General features: G+C 28.0%; 1 protein-coding gene and 1 long non-coding RNA gene across 3 annotated transcripts in view; both read right to left on the bottom strand.

Moving 5' to 3' along the window:
- LOC107455371 (uncharacterized) overlaps positions 1–7,365 on the bottom strand; it is a 64,661-nt gene extending 57,296 nt beyond the window's left edge. Inside the window, exon 1 of one of the 2 annotated variants that reach the window (XM_016072918.5) lies at positions 5,531–7,365. In XM_016072918.5, coding sequence (XP_015928404.1) covers positions 5,531–6,935 — 1,405 coding nt within the window. In that variant the 5' untranslated portion in view covers positions 6,936–7,365. The remainder of the gene's footprint in view (positions 1–5,530) is intronic. The other variant, XM_016072909.4, reaches the window with a different exon arrangement.
- An 11,915-nt stretch (positions 7,366–19,280) lies between these two features.
- LOC139425924 (uncharacterized) lies at positions 19,281–23,035 on the bottom strand. Its single transcript, XR_011637047.2, has 3 exons — positions 22,851–23,035; positions 21,316–21,364; positions 19,281–19,436 (listed from the first exon to the last, which is right to left on the bottom strand). It is a non-coding gene; the product is annotated as an uncharacterized LOC139425924 (long non-coding RNA).
- Positions 23,036–24,385: the final 1,350 nt, after the last annotated feature.

Here is a 24,385-nt window from a genome sequence, read left to right on the forward strand (position 1 = left end):
AAAATAAAAAAAATAAAAAATTGCCAATTTGGCGGTATTTTTCTTTTTTATTCGAGAAATAATTCTCTATCTGAGCAAATTTTTTCGTTTCCAGACAATACAGCGTTAGAACAACTTTTCAAAGGTTAAAAAATTAGGCCACTAACATTTTCCATTTTCACAAAACAGTGATATTTCTTCATATTGATATTTTGCGTCATTTTTAGAATAAGAACAAAGAGGAATACTTATATATAATATATATGTATATAATATATATGTATATAATATATATGTATATAATATATATGTATATAATATATATGTATATAATATATATGTATATAAAATAATGTATATAATATATATGTATATAATATATATGTATATAACAGGGTTGGCAGGTTTTTGACATGTGACAGTTTTTGACAGTTTAAACCATAGTTTAAACCGTCACGTCAAAAACCTCACTGTCAAAAATGTCGAAAATGTCAAAAACCTATATTCATATGTGAAATTTAATTAATACATAAAATTTATATATTTTTTATAAAGGATAGTGTTTCTAAATGTTCTAGAAAAAATAAATTTAAAATTTTGAAGAAACACTTATATTTTGAATAGTAACCAAAATCTTGTACTTTTGAAAACTTACATCTTTTGTAATATTATGTATTCATTTTCATGTGTTATTGAAAATTTGCAGTGATATTATTATGAAATTTATTTATAACCAAATTTAGTGTATAGTATAGATTATACTAAAAATTAGACATTTTTAAAGATAAACATTAGCAGTTTTGTACATTAGACATCTTCTTTTAAAGAAAAAATCTTTTTAATATTCTTTTAAATCTTCTTAATAATCTTTTTAAGATAAGCAATACAAATTTAAGTGCTTTCTGTTAAATACACAGAGTAGTTAGTGTCGATTTACAGTATATTCAGCCTATTCATTTACTATGCTGAAAATTTAGTTTATCCAAATACTTGTGAATTTCATTTTGCTGAATACGATATAGTTTTGTTGAATATCTAAATATTCAGCTGTTGAATAATTACTTCTTGCTTTCAAGATATGCATTATTTGTATTCTTAATACAAGTGGAGAGAAAAAAATTAAGGGATAAAAATTGTTTTAAAATGATAAGTGTAATAATTATAAATAAATATAATAAACAATATGAATTATATTTATCATTATTCATAAATATAACTACTTTTAAATTCAAATTAACATACTGGATAATAAAGATATTCGGTAAAACATTAAAAAAATTTTTTTATACACTTGTATCAAATTTGTATTTATACAACATAACTTGTAAGTTCCTTATAAATATTAGTTATATGTTCCTTATATGTCAAAAATGCATAGTAATAAACTTTTAATTTTCTTAAGTATCAAACAAAAATAATTTTTTTTTAAATATAAATATTTAAACAATTTATGTGCAATATTTTGTGCACATGCATTTGAATATAAATTTCTGAGATTTTAAATCTGTTATTTTACCTTAATTTTAATTAAAAAATATTTTAAAACCTGCTGATTACCTATAGTATAATTAAATTTCAATATAATGCATGGCAACTGTTGGTAGTTTTGAAGTTTATATATTTTCTTGGCAAACTTCAGTTTTTGACATTTTTGACGGGTTTTTGACGGTTTAAACCAGTATTATACCCTTGTCATGTCAAAAATCACTTTTTGACGTCAAAAACCCAACCCTGGTATATAATATATATGTATATAATATATCTCTGAATAAGAACAGAGAGCGGTCGTGACGTAAAAGCTAAATTTAACTTATCAGTCATAAATAACTATTTCAAACTCGTAACAGTTACAAAAATATATTATTCGTTAAGAAGATGTCATTTCATATGGCAACAGTGCCTTGGAAGAACAGTTTTAAAATATCTTTTTTAGGAGATATTTCAAAACGTGTTTTACAGCTCGTTTAGCTATCGTCTGCATGATGTCATAAATTCTATGAAATTTAAAATATAATTTATTGCTAACTCGAGTTTATGCGATACCTTATATTTAGATTAAGTACATAGTGAGAGCTATTTTTTTGACATTTATTGAAAGTTTAACAATAAAAAATAAATAAATAAAAAAACTATAGATGATTTTTAAAATGACTTATATATTATTTTTCATGCTTTGTGTGTGTCAGCAATATTGCTATACGAGTAGAAGGTATTTAAGGTTTTGAGTAAAAAAAAAAAAAGTGAAATATGACGAAGATATTAATTAAAACTCGCTTTTAATTACATCGTATTAAAAATGTTCATAGCACAACAAATTTTGAAAAATTATTAAATTTTTGAAAAAAAGAATACAAATGTTACGAGAAATGTTTTTAAACGCATACCAATGCTTATAAAATTATTATAATAATAAATAATATGATTAAAAAAATAAACATTTAAAAACTTTATAAAAAAATTTCACAAAAAAAGATTTTAAATTAAAAATATTAAAACTATTTCAAGCAACATTGGTCCAAAAGCTTTTTTATGATCAAAATATTTAAAATTAGATTTATTCAAGGAACGTTCAAGGAACACTTTTAATTAAGTTCAATTAAATAATTGCATTAATTAATATTCCACTAAATTTACAGCACTTTTTATGAAACATGATACAGATAAGTACATTATGTATGGTTAACGTATTAATTAGGTTTCTAGGATCGATGTAATGTATATCATAAAGTATTAAAAAAAAATCTTTTTAAGAATTTGGAAGTCTACTGTCCATGTAAAGCTCATATTATTCATAAAAAAATACAAATGTGTGAATTTAATTAATAGTTTTTTAAAAAAAATGTTCTGATTTATTATTTACTAAAAAAAGTTAAACACTTCGATATTTTATTCTAACACACAAATTTTTCATGCTTAATTATTCTAGAGAAAGGATATATTTAAATAAAATGATGAATGTCCATGCATTAGGATTAAGCAATACGACAGAAATTTTTAAAAAAAGTAAAGGGATTATTGCGAAACAATAACAAGACACTTGAGTTCCTATACATAAATTTAGTTAGATATAGAAACTCCAGAAGACACTAGAGAAATTAAAAGAATCGTGTTTTAAAAATTTCAAGGTGGGACATACTTGAAGAGATTCAAGAATTATTTTGATACTTTGGGAGTGATGCACAACAAAAATAAACACAGAGTGTGTCGTAATAACCACTCTTAATATATACTTCGGTGATTCTTGAATTTAAAAAGAAAAAAAAAAGATTTTATCTATTCCTTGAAGGTTCATATTATGGGCAGCAATATTTAAGAGAAAAAAAAATTGAAAATGCTATAGAAATTTGACAAATCAATATTGAGGAAAGCATGTGCAGAAAACATCAAAACCTGTTTGATTACTGGTTGGAACTTGAAGATATTTGTACTTTCTATTTCCATCAACAGTTAAAGAGGTTTTGCTGTTTTGTATACCCGCTTTGCTTAATAGTCATTTGTCAGATTTTTTATGCATATCCTTTTGGATTTTTTTGAATTTAATATCAATATTCGTCCTTCGTAGGCACATTTTTTGTTGACACTTTTCAAAAAGGAAAAAAAAAAAAAAAAAAAAGAATATGTGTATACTAAGGGGAGACGTTTCGAAATAATGTAGCGCAGAAAAACCTGAAATCATTAGTGTTAAAAACAAGTTGATACTCAGAAACAATTCTTAATCTCCGGGTATTTCCTTGTCTTCTGGGTTGGGTTTAAAATTACAATGACTTCAACATTGATAGTTGCAAATTCAGGATTAGGAATAAAATAAAATCTACAGCTGTGACGATTCGCAATTTCTCTCGCAAACTAGATTTGCTCAATTCAAGTTTAGGTATTTAAGGGGGAGAAATATTATTTCATTTAAAAATGTGCCTGTTTAGATTATTACAGTTAAACTACAGTTTAAACTACAAATTTTCATGTTTAAGAAAATGTAATGGTCGACTGTAGGAAAAGAAGATTAAATTATTAGCATTTAATTAAGTTGGTTTTCACCGACAAATTTTTATTTTATTTTATAAAAAGTTCTTTGGTGTAAGTAAATTTAGTGTAAGTAAACAAAGTAAAGCAGCTGTACAGTTGTCATGTCATTGTTCTACAATAAGATTTGAAATCATTGTTTTTAAACATTCTTGACAAATTGTATTACTAATTAGGGGTCTCAACCATGTATTCGCTTTGCAATCATTTTTTTAAAATTTTTGATGATAAAAAGTTTGTAACAATTAAAAAGTATTCAATTGTAAGATTCAAAAACGTTTCATTGTATTAACACTTCAGTTTGCAGACATAATTTCTAATTCTTTTGGGATAAAATTTAAACTTAATCATCTTACTTCGGCGACAGTATTTTTTCTTTAAAAATTCCTAATTAATTTTAGATAATTTCAAAAAACTCGCCAATTAGATTATTTAGTAATGGTGCGAAAACTTCTAATAATGGTTAGCAATATTGTATTCATCATATTAATTGCATAAGTTGATGCAGTTTTACACAACATTTATTATAAAAGTGAATATAACTTATCTGCTGTTTCACAACTGTTAAACGGTTAAGACAACGTTTTAAATATGTTTATCATGAAATGTTGAGCAATAAGGTAATATTGTTGGATTATTTTATCATAAAGGAACACCTCTTTTAGCTTTAAACATTTAATTAGAAATAATATTCGAAAGTAAAAACCTAATAATCGCTAAGAATAATATTAAATACTAATATTACAGGTAAATACAGTAAAATCAGGGGTAAAGAAATATTTGAAGGATAAAAGATACTTTTATTAATTTGATACTGATAACAACCAAAGAAATCTCTTTAGGAATAATTACTATTATACTATAATTTAGGAATAATTACGATTGTGTTAGATTTTGTTTTGTTTACGATTTTTTTCAATAAGAATCCACTGAAACTTTTAAACATTCTGCTTAGCATAAATAGCACCTAACTTAACCTCATTTTTAGAATGCATTCAGTGACCACTGTACAAAATGGACAGAGACAAGGTAACTTGTGAATCATTTGAATATGATCATTCATTTGTGGATAGTACAAGGGGAACCACAATGTTTTAAATATACAGGGTGTTCCGTAATGACTTCTCTTTATATTTAGAATCCACGTTAACGAGTACATACATTAGGGCCCACAAATTAATATTTAAACAAAGAAACGCATTCAAAATCTGATAAGATACTACCGAGGAAGGCGGGGAGGAAAATGTAAAAACTTGTTTTGTTGCAGAAGGAAACAGAGGAGATAAAAAGCCATTATTAGAAACGCATCCGAATCTAAAACAATCGAGCACATTTTTATGCTATCATCCCCATCTTAGCAATTTCAATGGCCGTTTTTGCTTTTCTCTCTTTTGAAAATTAATTTACGCTTCCTAATTCAGTTTTTTAATGAGAAATCTAAAAATATATATTAAGGGCATTCATTACGAAACACCTTATACTAAATAATAACTTAGAAAATGTAATATTTAAAGTTGCTAAAAAAACTCACCTTCAAACTTCTCATAGAGGCTGAAGTCCAATTTTTCAGGCACAAACTTGGGTCTGTTTACTTTAGAGTCTATGGTAGCCTTGTCCAGAGTGAGTGATGCTACCTTTCGGAGGACATTACCATCCAGCGGCGGCACATCCCCATACGATGAATGTCTTCTCGACGGGGAGGGGGTGTGTTGCTGCTGTTCCATTCCAGATCCATACAGATTCGCTGGTCTCAGACATTCCTCCGAACCAGAGATAGCCGATTTGCCGTTCTGCAGTGACGGAGTGGACGAAGGCGGTGGGGCAGCATACTTATGCGGAGGCAAAACCACTTTCCTGTGTTGTGTCAACGTAAAGGGTGGCAAACCAGAGTCCAGCGAACCTCTTTGGTGTTGCTGTCTGTATATGTTCAAGTTCCCGTTCAACTCGTGAATGTCCATGCTGCTGGAGGACGAGCTGGTGCTCAGGTCTCTTCCGCCACTGCTGTAAGACGACGACTCAGCTTCGGCATGCGACCGATATCGGCCGTCATATCCCATCGTCGCAAAGTTCGGATCAGATTCGGCTGGTGTTCCTGGCAATGACTGCGACGTGGAGGGCGGCCTGCTGCGAATCACGCCCGCTTCCTGCTTGTTGACGCTTTCGTTGTCCTCACAGAAGACTGTGATATCGCTGAGGCTGCCAGGAGACGCATCTTGCAAGGTGACTGTGCCATCGTCTAAGATCTGAGAGTCACCTTCTATGATAGAGTCATCTTCACCTGCTTCACTCGGTGTGGGTAAGTGACTGTGTGTGTCCACGTAAACAGAACTGGACATAGAGCTGCCAGGACTTGGCGATTTTTCGGCAACAGCAGCAGCATGCTTCCTCTGGTCGGTAGACTGCTTTTTACCGCCACCCTTTTGTTTGTTTTCTCCCTTGCCGAAGCGAAACTTGGCATCTTTGGATGCACCCTTGCCTTTCTTGTCACCGGGTTGACTACTGAGATTGCCCATGTTTACGGAGTTGTCATACTCCAGAAGCGTTTTCTCGCCATAGTTAGCACCATAGTGGAACCGGGCGTCTTCATTAAGAAGCTCGTACGCCTTTTCTGAAGAATCGATTTTTGAGAAGCATGTTCGGAGGAGTTCATTGTGCGGTGGGGTGGAGTTGCCGACGCCCGCGCATGCCGGAAAAGAGCCGCCCGCATCTGCGTTGCCATAGCAACGATGGGGCGTCCCTTCCGAGTTCCTCGTGAGGCCATTCATGACAGCATGGGAGTGCTGAGCAGCTGAAAATTCTTCGTCTTGCACTCGGGGTAGATCGAAACGCCAGAACAGCCATCCGTTGAATCTTTGAAGAGTTCTGTCGTAAGTGGGGAGATCGGTAGTTGATTTCTCCATCGGGGCGAAAGGTGGTGACCCAGTGGCTCGGACCATCACTCAAGCATGTCGCCGGTTGTGTATGTCGGGGATGAGATTAAAAAGTAAACTTATTCCACACTTCTTTTATTATAATCTAAGCCCATATTTTGTTCAATTCGATGATTTAAATGGAACATTAACAGCAAAATCGTTTGCAAGAAAATAGCTTCATGGATGAAGTATCATAATAATTTTAAATAAGTTTATGAATAAGTATTTTTAATATAAATTGATTATATAAAGAAAATAAAGTTCCTCTTATTTTGACTAACTTAAATAATCTTATTGTATTTATGGTATAAATAATACCATTGTAATTATGGTATAAATAATACCTTTAGATAACTTAGGTTAATACGTATTAACATAGAATTTTTAATATAGTGATAATTATATAAGCCCATAATTGCTCAATTCGAATATTTAAATAGAAAAAAAGAAGAAAAATATATCTTCAAGGATGAAGTACCATAATACTTTACAATTAACTTTTTGAAGTAAGTATATTTAATGTGATAAGATTAAATAGAGAAAAATAAAGATTATGTTAGCTTAATTATCTAAAACAATATTTCATAGTATGAATAGTATTGTAAATTTAAAAAAAATCATATATAACTGATAATACAATGATGAGGTTTAATACGACAGCATAATATAAATAAAGAATGCTTATGTTTACGATAAAAATACTATATTAATTACACTATAAAACTATATACTATATTATACTTTTTTAACTCTATAAATATTAACATTTCTTTGATCTGTTATACACACAGAAAGTCGCATTTTTATTGTAATAGGGTTACATATGTAGAAACAAAATTTTTTTTATAATTGATAGTGTAAATATTTTTAGTGTTTTTATAATATAATTATCAGTAAATGATGATAAACTAATAATGAATGATTGATAACAGATTGATAAAAAAACGTTTATATTGAGATAGTACAGGAAAAATTAATAAATAATTTTAATTATGCATAAATACGAATAAACTTAACGTAATTACCATATAATTGTTTGTGGCAAATAAATTATTATAGTATAATTTATGATGCAGTGAAAAAAAATGTTTATTATGTGATAAGATTAAACAGAAATAAAATGTAATAATTAATATTAGTTAAATTATTAAAATAATTGTTTTAAAGTAAGAAATAGCTATAATAAATAACTAAATAGTTCTTTTATAATATAAACTATCTTAGTTGTAGTTTAAATATACTTAAGAAAAAGAAAATCTCCGCTTTCTTAAAGTAATGATAGATATAATAATGAAAAGATAATTAGCACTATCAACAAGACGATAATTTATTTTTAAATAAAAATTATAGTAACAAAATCACAATTTTATTGATTAATTTATGACGCATTAATCAATAAAACTTTCTCGCAAATTAAGCTTATATTACTGTATAATCTTGCATCAATCAACAACTAATTTTAAAACAATTGTAATAAAAAACAAGTAATTGAACTTAATGGTATAAGAAATTCAGTATTAATTATTATTGATTAATTAATGCATTTAAATAAAAAAATGTTATTAAATATTTAAGGAAAATAAATTATGAGGTTTAAAAAAGGAAAAAAAGTAACGATTTATAATTAACTTTCAATGGACTACAAGCAGCACTTCGTTGATTGACTATTAACCAATGTATTAATACGTTAGTATTGTTATAATAGAATTAGAAGAAAATGAATTAACCAACGGAATTTATATGATGATACAGCATGGTGAAAACTTGATAGTTCATTTTTCGTTAAAGCACAAAAGTGTAGATGTTTTTTGCACTAAAATTGTTCCAAAAAGATGTTTCATGGAGCCTGGAAGGAATAAAAAAAATTATTTAAGAATTATTCAGTATAGGGTTGTCAAAAAAAATTTTTTTTGTTGCAAGTTTGCCGTTTTTTTCCTTTCTTAGCCATATTTAGTAACTAATTTCATAAAAATAAATTAAGTTTATATATTAAATAAATAACGGGTTATTATTAACTGAACATTAGTATAACTACAAGTTTCAAAACTCACCACTGGTTTAAAAACAAAAAAGTCCGAACTCGGAACCCCTGTGACGCTTCCAAGGAACCTAAGAGTTCTTAAGGAACACCTTTTGGGAACCGTTTCATAAATGCACTATTTAAACAAATCGACGAATAAAATTACAGAGCAGACGACATAGAGGGATAAAATTATTGAAAAAGATTAATTCATAACCTTTCTTTATATCGAGTTCTAATTATGAAAGAAAATATAATTTTCATCTTAAAATATAAAAATAATAGCATTAAAATTCATTAAAAACAGTGGTGGGAAAAATTTATTCAATAAACATGCAAATAAATTTCAGATACGTTAACTTAATTGGGTATAATATAAAAAAACACAACTACTTCCACTTAGTAGGAATAACATTTACCATGACGCAATGCTAAATTCTATGCCACTATCCACATAAATCGATTATTAATCAAAAATCGAATATCAATTACTTTTCTTTATAATGCAATAAAATCTGGCGAGCAGCTATTTAAACGATCAAACACTTCGTTTGTTTATTTGTGGCTTGAAGTTAGGCTCGCAGAAAATGCCGTTCATGGGTTAAATTTAGTAGGAATAACACAACCTGTGACGTAGGCTATAGTATACCCAATTTATGTGATTAATTTATAACTTCTCATTTTTTCTTTTTGGCTTTTAACAATGTAATTTTCTACTTAAAATGAAACAATAATAGAATTACAATTTATTAATCATTCACAAATGTACGCAAATCTAAACAATTATAGAAATAAGATTACAGACACGCTGGCATTAAGCAATAAAAGTGGGAATAACTTAATTAAAATTAATAGAGTCTTACTTTTTTCCACAAGTGCCTCGCCTTTTAACGAGAAATGACAATATGATTTTCAACTTCAAAACAAAAATAATTATAGAAAATTTAAAAAAAAACGGGACTCAATTTATTAAAATTTAATTAAAATCTAAAATACACAAAAGAACTTACAGAGCAGACGATTCATGAGATAAAAATGGTGATAACTTTACTGAAGTGAATAAATTTCTCAATTTTCTCTATTGATTAGCCATGGCCATTCAATAATCTTACAAATCACCATGACAATGAGAAATGAATAAAATAAACGAATTCCATGATCGATTTTTAATATTTCTTCTTTTCAAAACATACATAAAAAAGAACAAAATTTTCGCATACTATTTAGTTTCCATAACAAACTAATTAAACAGAAACAACAATTTTGAGAGATTCGACAATTTGTAAGTGACACTTTAAAAACTCATTCTGAGTCATTCATTTATAAAGTTAGATGTAAATATGTGATTAGAATCTAATAACCATGAAATATATCAAGCTGTCTACATAGTGTAATAGCTTTTCTCAGAAAGGTTTTAGCAACCATCATCAAAATGTTCTAATTAATATAACTATTGCACTCTTTACTGAAACAGGAATATTTTAAAGGGACACAATACCTTTAAAGGAAAAATCTTATAATATTTTATTTTATTTAAACTGATATGAAATTTCTTAGCAAATTTTCGAAATTGTTCTGCGTTAGTTTTGAAATGCACGAACAATTAAAAGGAATTTCGTTTGATAAATACTATTAAATTTAATAAAAATTATGTGTTATTAAAGAGTACTAAAAGTAACCAAAAAATACTCTTGCGTGTCAATAAAAATGTTCTAATGATCTAAAACTGCATAATAGGAATAACAGCAAACGATCAGTTTTTGTTTAACTTCAGTAGAGTATCAGACAAAAAAATCACTTTAAAGCATTTCTTTGTAAAATTACAAGTTTCGATACACTCAAACTACAACAAAAAATTTGTAATGATTATTTCATTAATTTAACAAAATTTAAATTTCATAGGAGTAGAAATCCTACTTTTGAGTAAATTAATCCAAAACCGACTATAATAGTCATTATATGCTTTAAAACAATTTTATTGATATTAGTATTAATATGACAAACATAAATTTTTCTATACACTTTAGACAAAAAAATAGAAAATTTGATGATTATCAAAATTTTGTTTCCCTTTAAACAGAATAAATTTTAAGAAAATATAACCAATATTTATACCAAAAAGCAATTTGATACGTTGAAACTACAATAAAAACTTTTGAAAAATTTTTTTCGCTATGTTAAGAAAATAAATTTTTACAGGGATCAAATCAGTGTTTTCATCGCAGAAAAAAAATGGGTGAGAATTTCTCACCCTTTCTCAAAAACAGGGTGAGATTTCAAAAAGTTAAGTGAGATTTCTAAAAATTAAAAAACAAAAACACAGAGACTTGAAAAAAAAATCATTTCTTTAATTATAATACATTTTTAATATCTTCTAATTTTTAAAGCATTGAATATTTTTGCTGCATCAACATATGGAAAATGTTCTATATCTACTTTTTCATCAGCTATTCTCATTAGGTAGCTCAAATGCGTATTTGTTTCGTTGTATTTGATGTAAAATGTGATGCGTATTTGATGGAAAATGTTCTATATCTACTTTTTCATCAGCTATTCTCATTAGGTAGCTCAAATGCGTATTTGTTTCGTTTTGATCGTTTCTACCCACATTTGTTTCATTTTCATTTGTCCGTTTCGGAGTAGAAGATATTGCCTTTACAAGGTATTTGTCCATCTTGCATTAATGCGCAAAAAATTTGAACGTCTTACATGAAGAAACCTTGCCTACAGTAAACACGTGGTTGCAGAGAAATGCGTTCTGAAAGAGGTTCGGAGGGATGGTGTTCTGTTGTTCTTAAAGATTCTGAACAATACTGGTAAACAAGGAAGCTAGATAATGGGGCAGATGTTGAAAATAATGAAAGATCCAGGAAGAAAAGTGAAACGGATTTTATTCTAAATGGCGCAATGAGAAATTTTTTTCAAAATGCGAGAAATTCGCGAATTTTGAAATTGGTTTATAGAATGCGCGAATTTCTCGCGGTAATCACTTTTTAATGCGAGAAAAGAAAAAAATATGCGAGATTCTCGCGTTCTCGCGCTGTAGTGAAAACACAAATTATAATAATTTGAAATTATACAAAAACTCTCTTTTGTTATAACATATTTAAAACTATTTTATTGACATTAAGTTAATACCAAATGGCAAATATATATTTTCTTTATAGAAAAAAAAATCGAATATTTGGCGGTTGTTAAGATTTTGTGTTCTTCGAAATGATGAAAATTTTGTAAAAATATAGCCAAAATGAACCTTTTTCGAAAAGCTAAATAAAAAGTTAATCGCCATGAATGACTTCTGATCATTTATTGATGAGGTAGGTGTTTGAATAGAAGGTAAAATTAAATTACACAAGGTCTAAAATCGGCTACTACACAACGTCAGACGTAAAAGATATTACGCTCTCAAGGTAAAGTAATCAAGCGGTGTGACAAACTAAAATTGCAGCAAAAAAGGAAAGATTACTCTGGTACTGTCTAGCTTTCACGAGAACTTTTCCCGACTAAAAGCCTGAGGTTGTCTGTTGTCATGGAAACTAGAGTAAAAACATTTCTAATGAGGGAAAATAGAAGAAAGAAAACCACTTTCCCAGCTAAATCAACGGTAAAATCAGCAGGCCTATTCTAAGTTACTTATCACGGTAAACACAGTTTACAATGATAAGACTATGACTGATTCGACTATTATAAGACTATATTATAAGACCGACTGATGTCTGGAGAAGTTCTCGTGATAGCTGAATAGTACCTAAAGAGTTGTGAAGCCCGCGTTCACCAAAAGAAAACAAGATCTTCACTTTTAACTCTCACTTATTCCATAGGCGATGTGGTGGAGGCTTGAATTGTTATATCAAAAATTAGAATTGTAAAAGTTATGTGCAACGAAATTTTTTTGCGATAAATGAGTTTTTCTTTTTATAAACCAAACGTCGGGAAGTGCTTAACCATTAAATAAATCAAAATATACCACTTTAACGTGAACATTTATAGCAGGGGTAGGTTCCGCTTTGGTTTCTTGATAAAAAACTTACTTGTTTCGTCAATTTTCATGTTTTTTATTAATAGTAAATTTTCTTTTACTCACTGTAAAATTTCGTTAATTTTGTAATTGTTTTTTTTTTTTTACTGTAACTTTTTTTGTTCCTTTAAAGCTGAATAAAAAGTAAAAGTTCTGTTAGCTGTTTAATAATAATTTAAGAGATGATAATTAAAGTAAATTTATGAGAATTTTAAACCGAATACATTGGATAAAAAGTGTTCACAACATTTTTACATGCTTTTTAAAAATATAAAATGTACATACAATGTTGAAATTTTAGAGTTCCCCCATCTTAAAAATATAAAACTTTTTTTTAGGGCAAGCACAATGTTTATCGACTTTAAAAAACCTACCTAAACAAAATAAATTAACGCTGTTTTCTCGTTTCATATTAGGCATCAATCAAATTAAGAATGAATAAGTTTAAGGTCAACCTCCCTGGCAAACTCTCATCTCTACACTCATATTTAAATAGTAATAAAACAAATACATAGCCATTATGAGTATAGATTAACTTCATACGTCGGAAAATACACACATAACAGATAGCTAGTGCCGAAAGTACAGTGTGCAAAATAAAATCAAACATGAGCACGGTAAATAACTTCTGATCTAATGATCGGATTTTCACAGAAAAAAAAACGCATTTTTATTGGTTTGATAGTCTTATTTAAACTACGTTAGCTAGTGAACATGATATTTTAAAATAAGAAATCTGAAACAAAAGAATTGAACACACTAATAAACATGCATTTTTTTCCCGACGGATTCAGATTTTTGATGCTCAAAAATAGGAAAGTTAGTCACAATCTGGAAAATACGGTTGAAATAGATCGATTAGGAAAGCGGTTGAAAGTTTGGATCCCTCAATGCTAATTTTATTTTTTGCGTATTTTATGATATCTCGAGAATTTTTAAATCGAATATAAATTTTTTTGCACACAGTTATAAAATTCGTTTATTTAAAGATAGTTTCACGCAAACAGAATAAAGTTAAATAATTATTTGTCAAAAAAATTTTAGAATTATAAGATATATTAATTTTTAAAGTATGCAATAGAAAACGTTAAAATTTTGTATTTTTAACAAAATACAAAATTTGAACGAAATATTTGAATAAAATTTGAGCGAATTCGCTTGTTTAAAATTTTAAAATTCAAATTTTAAACAAACGAAATTTTTAAAATTGCACAACTCGAAATGAAACTAAATAGTTGTTACATTTCTCTGTGGAATATGAGTATGAAATTACCTTTGAGAGAAAACACAAGTGATTTGATTTTAAATTCTTCAAATTTGAAACTACCTTTGAGAGGGAAAACCACTGTAATAATTTGAGATTCATCAAGTGCTAAACTAATATTGAGAAGGAACACCATCGTTATAATTTTAGATTCATCAAAAGATTATTTTTTAAAGAAAGTCCCTCATTTTTGTAACGCATTGAGGAAATTGTACAGTTTCATTTCTGGATTATGAAACTAACTTTTAAAGGAACAACTTTTAAAGTACAACAACACTGTACTAATATATACTTCACATGTTAGAGCTATATTGTTGCTCATTATTTAAGCCTTAGTAGAAACGATAGAAAAAACGTAATGCAACACAAAGATCTCAAATTATGGTCTAATTATTTTAAATGTTTCAAAAATTTTAATATGCTCTTAAATTGTTCACATTTTTAAAGGTATTTAGGCAACTATATCACATTTTCATGAAATCTTTACCTTTTTTTTTTTTTTTTTTTAAATCACTAACGCCATCAATATGAGGAAAATGGATAACATAAATAACTCAAAAATTTGTGAAGTTATGTAAGTGCGATTTTCTACCGTTTTACAACGCCTTTGAAATTTATGAAATATTTGTAAATACTTTTTTATAATTCAGTGGAGCGTTTTTCCTTTCTTTATATTTTACATTAAGTTTATGAAGAAAATACAAAACACAGAAGAAAAAGATACTTTCAGAAAGTTGATAATTCCTTTCATATAATGTCTTTATTTTAATCTTGTATCATAATTAAAATATAGATACGAAGCAATTTTTCTACAAAATGGTAAATAACTAGATGTCTGAAATATCGCCCAGACTCAAAATTTGCTGCGAAAATTAAGCTCAGTAGTACGTCTCCATGAGCCTAATTACTAGATAAATATTATGCTGATTTTATTACAACAAATATGCTGATTAAGTGCTTGCAAACTGACAACAAAGTGGTGAAATCTGTAAAAAACTTTATTACTCTTGTTTAATAATTTCGAAGTGAGAATAAAGTTTACTTTACTCAAACACTAAAAGACATAGTACAATAAAATAATTTTAAGAAAGAAAAATAACAAATAATGCATTCAAAAGCCAAATAGAGAGTGAATTTATTCTCCAAATATTCATTAAATGCTTAAGGCAATAGAGGTGAATTTATATATTTAACAAGATTGGGCGACACTTCGATAATTTAACATGCTTTTAAATGCCCCCCCCCCCCCAAAAAAAAGCCGAAATATACCGAGAAATAAGCTGATAAAATAGCCCGAAAAACCTCAACTGTAAGTAGAGAACGTATTTCTCCTGAGAAACTAACTTTCAATATCTAAATTCATTAAATACTTTAACTTGATGCAACATCTTACATTCGAAAATCTTTCGCTTGGCCCATTATCTTACTTTCACTTGATCCAACATGGCAGCAATCAAATAAGTTTGTTGTAAATTCAGATGCATAAATATTCAGAAATTTTCCACTTTATTTCAATAAACTGATTGAAGTTTTTTGCGTAATAGATGGTACAAAATCCGATCAAGTCCAAAGTAGGCAACAATACAAAAAGTTAAGCAGCCCTTACTATAAAATCTTTTACTTAAATGAATTTGTTGTTATCATAATTTAAAGATTGCTTAACTATTTATATTAATTATTACTTTTTATTCAAAGTCCTCAAATTTCCCATAACAAATCAATACATCTGAAGTACTGGATCAGAGATTGAACGTGCTCCGGTTCAGGTCAAAATTAAAGTCTGCAGATGGATGGATGGTGTATGAATGTGTCCTCCCTGTAAAATGGGCAGTGACATGTGTGTAGCAGAAAGCAAATTCTTAGTCATAGATGGCGCCACTGGAAACAAGACAATGGCACCCCTCTTGCCTTAATGGTATACGACAACAACATTACTTTTTATAAGAATTTATATTAACCTGTTAAGCAAGGGTACTGAGCAATTATTTTTTCACTGAAGGTGAAACTGTTTAATTAGTATTTTATTTTTATAGTGTTTATAATAAATGTTTCTTACAGTTTCAAATAGTTATTGAATTTAAGAGCTGGGGTAATTATTGATGCAATGCAGGCCAAAAAAGGGCATCAACTGAGGCATTCATTCATGCCATGCTGTGCCAGTTTTTATATTTTATTTACTAAAGAAGTAAGAGTTGTAAAGTATGGTTGTTACATCATTAAGGTTGTTTACATCATTTTAAAGAATGTAATTTAACAATTTAATTTTCATTTAAATTTTGAACCACTTTAAAGAATGTAATTTTGAACCAAAAAAATAAATAAATTGATGCTTAATAATTCGAAAAGCTCATCTTGAGTAAGTGAATTAGTAAGTGAGATACATTAAAAAAAAAAACCTTAGCAACAAATCTATTTTTTTCTATGAATTTGAAAACTTTATCCTGAAGATATGGATATGGCCTCTAGTTGAAAAATGTAAACCCCAATGTTTATTCAGGATATCAGTAGAACATTTGGAACTCTTAACATTATTTTTACTTCTAGTATTTCACTTTTTCTTTAACCATATCTTTTGTAATAAACACACAAAATGAAAATTATTGTAAGCAAGTTTATAATTGATCTGAAACAAATTTCAAGCAAAAATAAATTTTTGTTAGCTATTATTTAATTTTTTGATTGGTGAAAATGTCTTATGATATAAAAAAAAACACTATGCTAAACTATATAAAATAATGAGCTTTAATTCAAAATAAATTGTCTGAATAACTTATGAGAATTATAACATTGATTAATTCAACCTTTTATTTAAAAAAAGATTTTTTTAAGATTTTTGTTTCTCGGGAATTACTTATAATATTCATTTTAATACACGGAATTAGGTACCTTAAAATAATATTAACATTTTAATGCTACATTATATAAAATGTTTCTTACCATTACTTAATTTAATTTGGAAGAAATTTTAATTGGTCGAAAGAATTTTTATTACTGTAGGACTTGGAGCAATATAGTAGTAGACATTTTAAGGTTGACACAGAAAAAAAAAAGTTGCTTTTAGTAGCCTAAAGCATGAAAGTTTCCTAAATAAGAACAAAACTTTTTCAATAATATGACAAAAATTTAAAAAACGACCTAATTGTCGTATACCATGATCCATTTTAGTCAAGTTGGTAGCAAATATAATTTTTACATACATGCTAGTGTTCTAGCACTAAATTTCATATCAAAAAAATTAGTATATTTGCAGAAAACTAAATACTTTTAATTACTAGAATTCATTCAAAAAAATACTTTTTCATTAAAAAAAAAACCTTTTCTAAATTTTTTCCCTATATATACATATATATTGCAAAAAGTGATTATTCAAATTCACGAATCATAATATATAAAAAATTGGGCGGAATTTCGTAGCAACAACCATTTAAAAAGAGATCGAGAAAAGAAATTGACTTACAATAGAATCGGTGCAAATTGAGTGCATTAAAAAGTGATGACTTAAATTTGCAATTCAAAATTTTTAACTTTTTTTATTTTTAAGGAAAAAAATTCATTGCATTCAGATTTATTGCATTTAGCATAAATTGGGTTGCAGGTTGTCAACACAATTTATGCTAAAAAAAACAACAACGCTAGGAGCACAGAAAAGTCTCCCAACAGTTTCCTTTTCCTGAAAATAGCTGATTTTTTAGCCTTTTCATGCAAGAAAAGTTGCCATAGTCTCCTAAGGCCAAAAATAGTTGCAAATAGTCGCCAGTGAGAACCCTGACATTTATACATCAAAAGGTTCTTTAACATTGTTTCCAGATAAGAAATTCACAGCTTTTCAACATTTCTATTAAATAGCAGTCCAATACAAAGAAATATATTAATATCTACATTGCATTTTTAACTTAAAGCACTTTTTTTAACAATTTGTAACATGCCCATTCACACATTGAGCCTTGTGCAACCATGGTTTGATGAAATGGGTACTCATAAACTGGATTGTCTTCAGAGCCTCGATATAAAGCCTAACTCTCTTACTAAACGACTTACAAACTAAAATGCAAATTAAATTATGCAGCCAGCCATATCGACCATCCTCACTTCTGCCATGGTGTATGCCTGGAAGTCGATTCCTATGACTTACCAATCAAAAAACTGGTAAAAAGTCCTCTCAAACATGTGCAGACTATCATTTTATTTTATAACCAGCCTAGAACAGCCGACCCAATTTTTAAGTTTACGCCTAATGACTAATGTTCCACTCTGAAGCCTTGTAATTTTGAACCCAAAGAAGAAGACAAGGGAGCTTCTGAATCAAGTATTAGGAGAAATTTGCCTTAATAGAGGACTTTTGATGGAACATACCCGCATTTGCAATACATGGAGAGGAAGATACGGTCAGTTTGGAGGCAAGGGGACTGTAACCAATGATCTGTCTTCCATTGAGGATATTTTATGTCAGCACTGTGGTTGGTGCAAGCCAGGTGTGGAATTCGTATGGACCAGCCAAGGCTGGGATTTGAACCTGGTTCACCTCACTGGGAGGCGAAGACTCTATCTCCTGAGCCAATACAGCTCACAGGCTATCATTGATGCGAAAGGGGAACCAATACTATATTAATATATGTCTGAAGACTCTCTCCAAGTCTGTACTACTAAGCTTCACGAAACTTCAGGCCGGGTGGTGAAAAAAGTGGGAATGTATTATACACAATATTTTTAGCAGAGTTTTTCCATTTACCATGGAAATCAATAGTTGCACCTTGTATTTAAGCTGTCCTTTAAAATGACATTTATAAATCAGTGTTTCCACATTTTTTCCATTGTTGATGTTTAAGAAAATTTTTTGTCACAATTAAATTTATCATTCCTGTCCTCTGTGTACTAAAATAAATTAATTGAAATTTATAAATGTTTCTAATGTATCTGAGACCCCACAATAAAAGAACTTAGCCTATCTCATAAAAATGAGTCAAAAAGTTCTTCATACATTTTAACACAAGGAGTTAACATATAAAGAGTTCAAATAGCATCATAGTATATTAAGAATACAAAATAGAAGTAACAAATGCAAAATAATTCATTAATAAAAGAATGAGATTTATTATGAGAAAGTACATAAAAATTTTCATTCAAAAAAATTCAAATTTTTGAAAACACAAAACTTTTTTTTTCTTTGGATATTGTTTGTTAGTAATAATAGAAAGTTAGTTGGAAGAAGAAAGCACCAGATTTCTGAAAAAAAGGAAAAAAATCAGCGTAAGTTAATGTATTACAAATGGGATATATTACACTTGTACGAAAATCATTACTTGTGAATGGGAAATAAATTAAATTATTATTTTTATAATATTTTATTTGAGTAATGTCTAACAGTTCTAATATTTGACAGTTATATTCTGATAGAAATGTTACAGAGAAGAACAATGGAATGTGAGCATAATCCAAATTAGAAATACACTTATAGGTTAAGGCAAAGCAAATGAAAATAAAGAACAAAGAGCCATTAGATATAAAAATGAAAACATACAAATAAAATTTTGTACGCAGCCCGTGAATAAATATAGAAGCACGATCGCTCTTACAAAACAGCTTTTTTAGAGCATCAATACCAAACAAATCTATCCCGAAACGTTAAAATTATGTAATAACTGAATTTGATCTACGATTTTTAATGTTACTTTATGTGTATATTACATATGCTCCTGCACCCCAGAGCCCAAGGTCAAGAAAACTGAGATGGGCACAGTCGGCCTTGGCCCTCTTAATGGGCTGTCGCGCCACTGAGTTAGTTAGTTATGTGTATATTTAACAGAGTAATTCTCACTCATTGTCAAAATAACAGAAAAATTTGAATCTTTTGAAAAATAAATAAAGGTAAGCGAAAAAACAATCTCTGTAAATAGTTATTTTTTTAAAATAAAAAATAAAAAGTAAACTAATAAAAAAAAGTTTAACTGGTATACAACTTGAAAGTTTTTTTTGTATAAACTGAAAATTATAAGAAAATAGACATTTAAAGCAACATTTTTAAATAAAAGGTATTTATTTTAGAAAAATTGAAAATTTAAAATAACTAAAAAATTCGAATAAACGATGCGAATATCTCTAGGGCTCAATATCATGTAAAACTATATATCTAGACAACAAAAGAAAAATCTTACTAAAATGAAGAAATGAAATTAAAAATTAGAGCTGAATAAATATCAATATTTAAATAAACCAGAAGAGGAGGAGTTTTGATTAAAACAAAAGATCAAGAAAACAACCTGTTCCTGTAGAAATAAAATAAAAAGACAAGTGTTTTTAAGGGATGGCTTTTTTCTTTCAAAAAGAGCAAGAAGAGCACAAAGAGTAGGGGGGGGGGGCGGGCTACCCTTCTATAAACACATTAGGGAGAACACCCCACAAATGAACGATTTATGTATTGTAGATTATTATACACTGACAAGTAAAGCTGATCACAAAGTATTTGTTTAAACATACAAGACTATTAAAAATTCATTAAAATATGAAAATCATTTCATTAATAGATATTAAAAAATATATAAAATAAAAAATATCAATAAAATAACTTCTGTTGATAAAAAATAAAAGCCAACACAGTTTAGTAAAATAGTTAGAAGTAGCAAACAAATTTTGATGTTACATCAGAGAGTCATCTACAATGTATTGATTATACAATACAGAATATAATGATTTAAAAATTACATAAGAATTGTGTGAAGTAAATAAGAAATATAACTGAATCCGCCAATCTTAAGACATAAAAATGCATCAGTAGTTCCATCTGTTGAACCTAAACAATCTTTATCTGTTTAACAGATGGAACAACTAAATGCATTTGTAAAGCTTTCGACTCCCACTTTCTTATTGGCTTTATGTTTTATTTACCTTATACGACTCATTTATATTGTTTTTCATTGCAATCTCACTGTAACATGCAAACTTGCACGCTATTTCTATCAATTTTCAAATAATATAAGACAATTTATCTTTTATTTCACGATAATGTTTTTAAGCCAAACCCAACAACATAATTGTAACATTTTTGCATGTTTTATAACAAACAACAAGAAAATATTTTAATAAAGAAAATAGAAATTTTACTTACATAGATATCTTCTTCATTAATAATTTACATAACGGAATTTTGTCCAACACTGAAGAAACAAAATCTTTTAGGACATAACAAACACTTTGCTGAAACAAAATGATGATACATTAATAGAGCCAGTTAAAATATTTTTTTTTAAATTAGAGAAAAATTCTGTACTGGACATTACTACATCAAAATGTTCACCAAGTTCGGTAAAAACCAAACAGCAGCAAGCAAGAAGCCAAAGACACATTAAATAGAGGAAAAACTCAAATAGTAAAATTGATAACCCTATTGGACAAGCACAACTATAATTTTCATAACAAGCAGAAGAAGTTGGCTAAATTAAAATCCTGGTAATGAATTTTCCCTCTAAATTTCATTAATTTGTAGGACACATAATAAACTCAGTGATAAATATATATATAAGGACAATTTGTAAATATAAATGAAAAAAATATGTGATCATTTATCTAGAGCTGATTATAAGTCTACTCCCAACTGGATCTTTTTTTTACTCGTCTTGAGGCAATACTGGGTCGTTGCCTAAACTTGGTGGCTTTATCAGCATAGGTACCAATATAGATTTCAAGCTGTGTTTTTTTTAACAGTGAAGAATACGATGTAACATCACATGCCAGTGATAGAAGGGGAAATGAGAATTTCACACTTCGGAAAGATTTGTGTATCAGTCCCTCTGCCAAAATAACCTCCTAGATTTATCAACAGCTAAGCAGTGACAAAAAAATTAAGGAATGAAAAATCAGAGAATAGGCTCAAAACTCAAAAGATACCACAGGCTAGGCACTACATAAACCTACAATTTATAAAAAAAAATTATTTCTAGTGGAATAATCTGGCAAATTGTTTTTTTTTAATTATAAACAATTGAAATGTTAATCGAAGGTGAATCAATTGAAATCGTTATGGCCAACATGGCGATATTTCAAAAAGTTACCAAAGGGTGGGCTATACTAGGATTTTATCGGTAAACGGTAAAAAATTGTAATTTTTTGTATTATCAATGCAATAACATACATTTTACTTTTGATAATTCCTTCTTTAAAGAAATTCTTCATTTACCAATTAACATAATAACTATTTCAGACAGTTTCCCTGTACCTTAATCCAAATTTCATAATAAAGTAAATAACGAAAACGATCACAAATCTGACTAAATCAAAAACAGTTAACATGAAAATAATTATAAAAACTAGCTGAAAATGCAAAATAAGCTAAATAATATGAAAAAAAAAATTATTAAGAATATCAAAATGTAACTTCTTTTCATATTAGAAGTAAATAAATAACTGAAATAAAATTAACAATGTTATCATACATACAACTGCCTGCTTTGTTACAAAATATAAGGGCTATAACCACTTTAAAGCTACACAACTATCAAAACTATAAGTCAAATTACGGTAACAATTAGAAATAAAAAATTATTAAAAAAAATATAACAGGTGCAATAATTTATATCATCGTACGTCGTAAATATTTTAATCACCTTAATATAAATCTGTCTTATACTTAAAATACTTTTATACCTTATTGCTGAAATTGGTGTAGTTGAACTTTTAACAAATGAAAAGGATAAACAATTGCAAGAAATGCCTGAAAAACCGGTATGAAAAAAAAACTAAGTATAAAAAGAGAATCTCAATCAAAACAAAGACATTAAAAAAATAAATAAATAAAACGAAATAAACAAATTGTTAAGTCACTTCAGTTCAGAACTTGTTGCGCTAAAAAGCCAGTTAAATACATAATTTAATTTTAACTCAGATCAAATTCTTAAAACAAGGGTTTTAAAGTAATTTTATGAAAATTTAAAATTAACACAGCTGCGCCTGAGATTAAGATATCATTCAGTGGTTGCAAAACTGAAAAATTAATTGAGGGAATGATTAGGAGTTACGAACAGCAAAAATAAGCAACCGGAAACGTAACAAAAATAAATAGCTTTCGCGAAAAGTAGAAAAATAGAAGAATGTTAATTTTACGTTTTGCTTATTTTGCCATATCTCGAGAACTTTTAAAGCGAATTTAAGAGTTTTTGAATACAATTATAAAATTTGTTTATCCAAAGATTCCATACAAAATAAAATTTTTAGTAAATATTTATTATTATTTTTTTTGTTTATAATTATAGTCCAAAAAATTTGAATTGTGATTTGTAAATTTTTTACGTCATCTTAGAGTATGTAATTTTACTTGGCCAAATACAAAATTTGAGCGAAATAGATTGAATAATTCTAGAGAAATCAAATTTTAAATATAAGATTTCTTTATAATTACAACCGATTTTGCTCAAATTTTATATATTGCAATTTAAAATAAAATTCTTTAAAATAATGTAAGAAATTGCATACCTTACAATTCAAAAGTTTTTTTGTGGCTGCTATTAATAAAATAATAAATAATGATAATATTTACTTAAAGTTATATTTTGCATGGAATGACTTTTAAATAAATGAATTTTAAAGTTGTGTGAATTTTTTTTTTAAATTCCTTTAAAAATTTTCCGAGATATGGCGAAATGCGCAAAATTTAAAATTAACATTTAAAAGGTCCGAAATTTGGATTGCTCTCCTGACCAATGGGAGCCATATTCTATATAATATGAGCTAAAAACTTCACAGTTACTTGCAAAAATCAGAAATAATTCAAATTACAATTTTTAAAAATTTATCAATAATCATTTTTAGAAAATAATTTGTTTTAAAAATTCGCAAAAAAATTTTGATTCATGACAAATGTAATGTTGTGGTTAAATATTTTGTTTTTTGCTATAAAAATTAATACATTAATTTTTAACTACAAAACACCAATAATTCACTTTTTTATTCCTTAATTAATATAATAATTATAATATCTGAAAGAATTAATTTTGCTATGTTTAGTACAATAAAATTTGAGTTCATAAGAAAATTTTATATTTTTCACTTTAAAGTAAGATTCAAACTTAAGACAAATTTTAAAAATAAATTATCAATAACATTAATGTTTACATCAATAAAAATCCTTTTATAAAATTACATTCTTTCAAAACTAGTTTTAACCGACTGACACAGCATCGTTT

Source organism: Parasteatoda tepidariorum, chromosome 4 (genome assembly GCF_982258835.1).
Source record: "Parasteatoda tepidariorum strain Cologne lab strain chromosome 4, Ptep-v5.0, whole genome shotgun sequence".
NCBI lineage: Eukaryota > Metazoa > Arthropoda > Arachnida > Araneae > Theridiidae > Parasteatoda > Parasteatoda tepidariorum.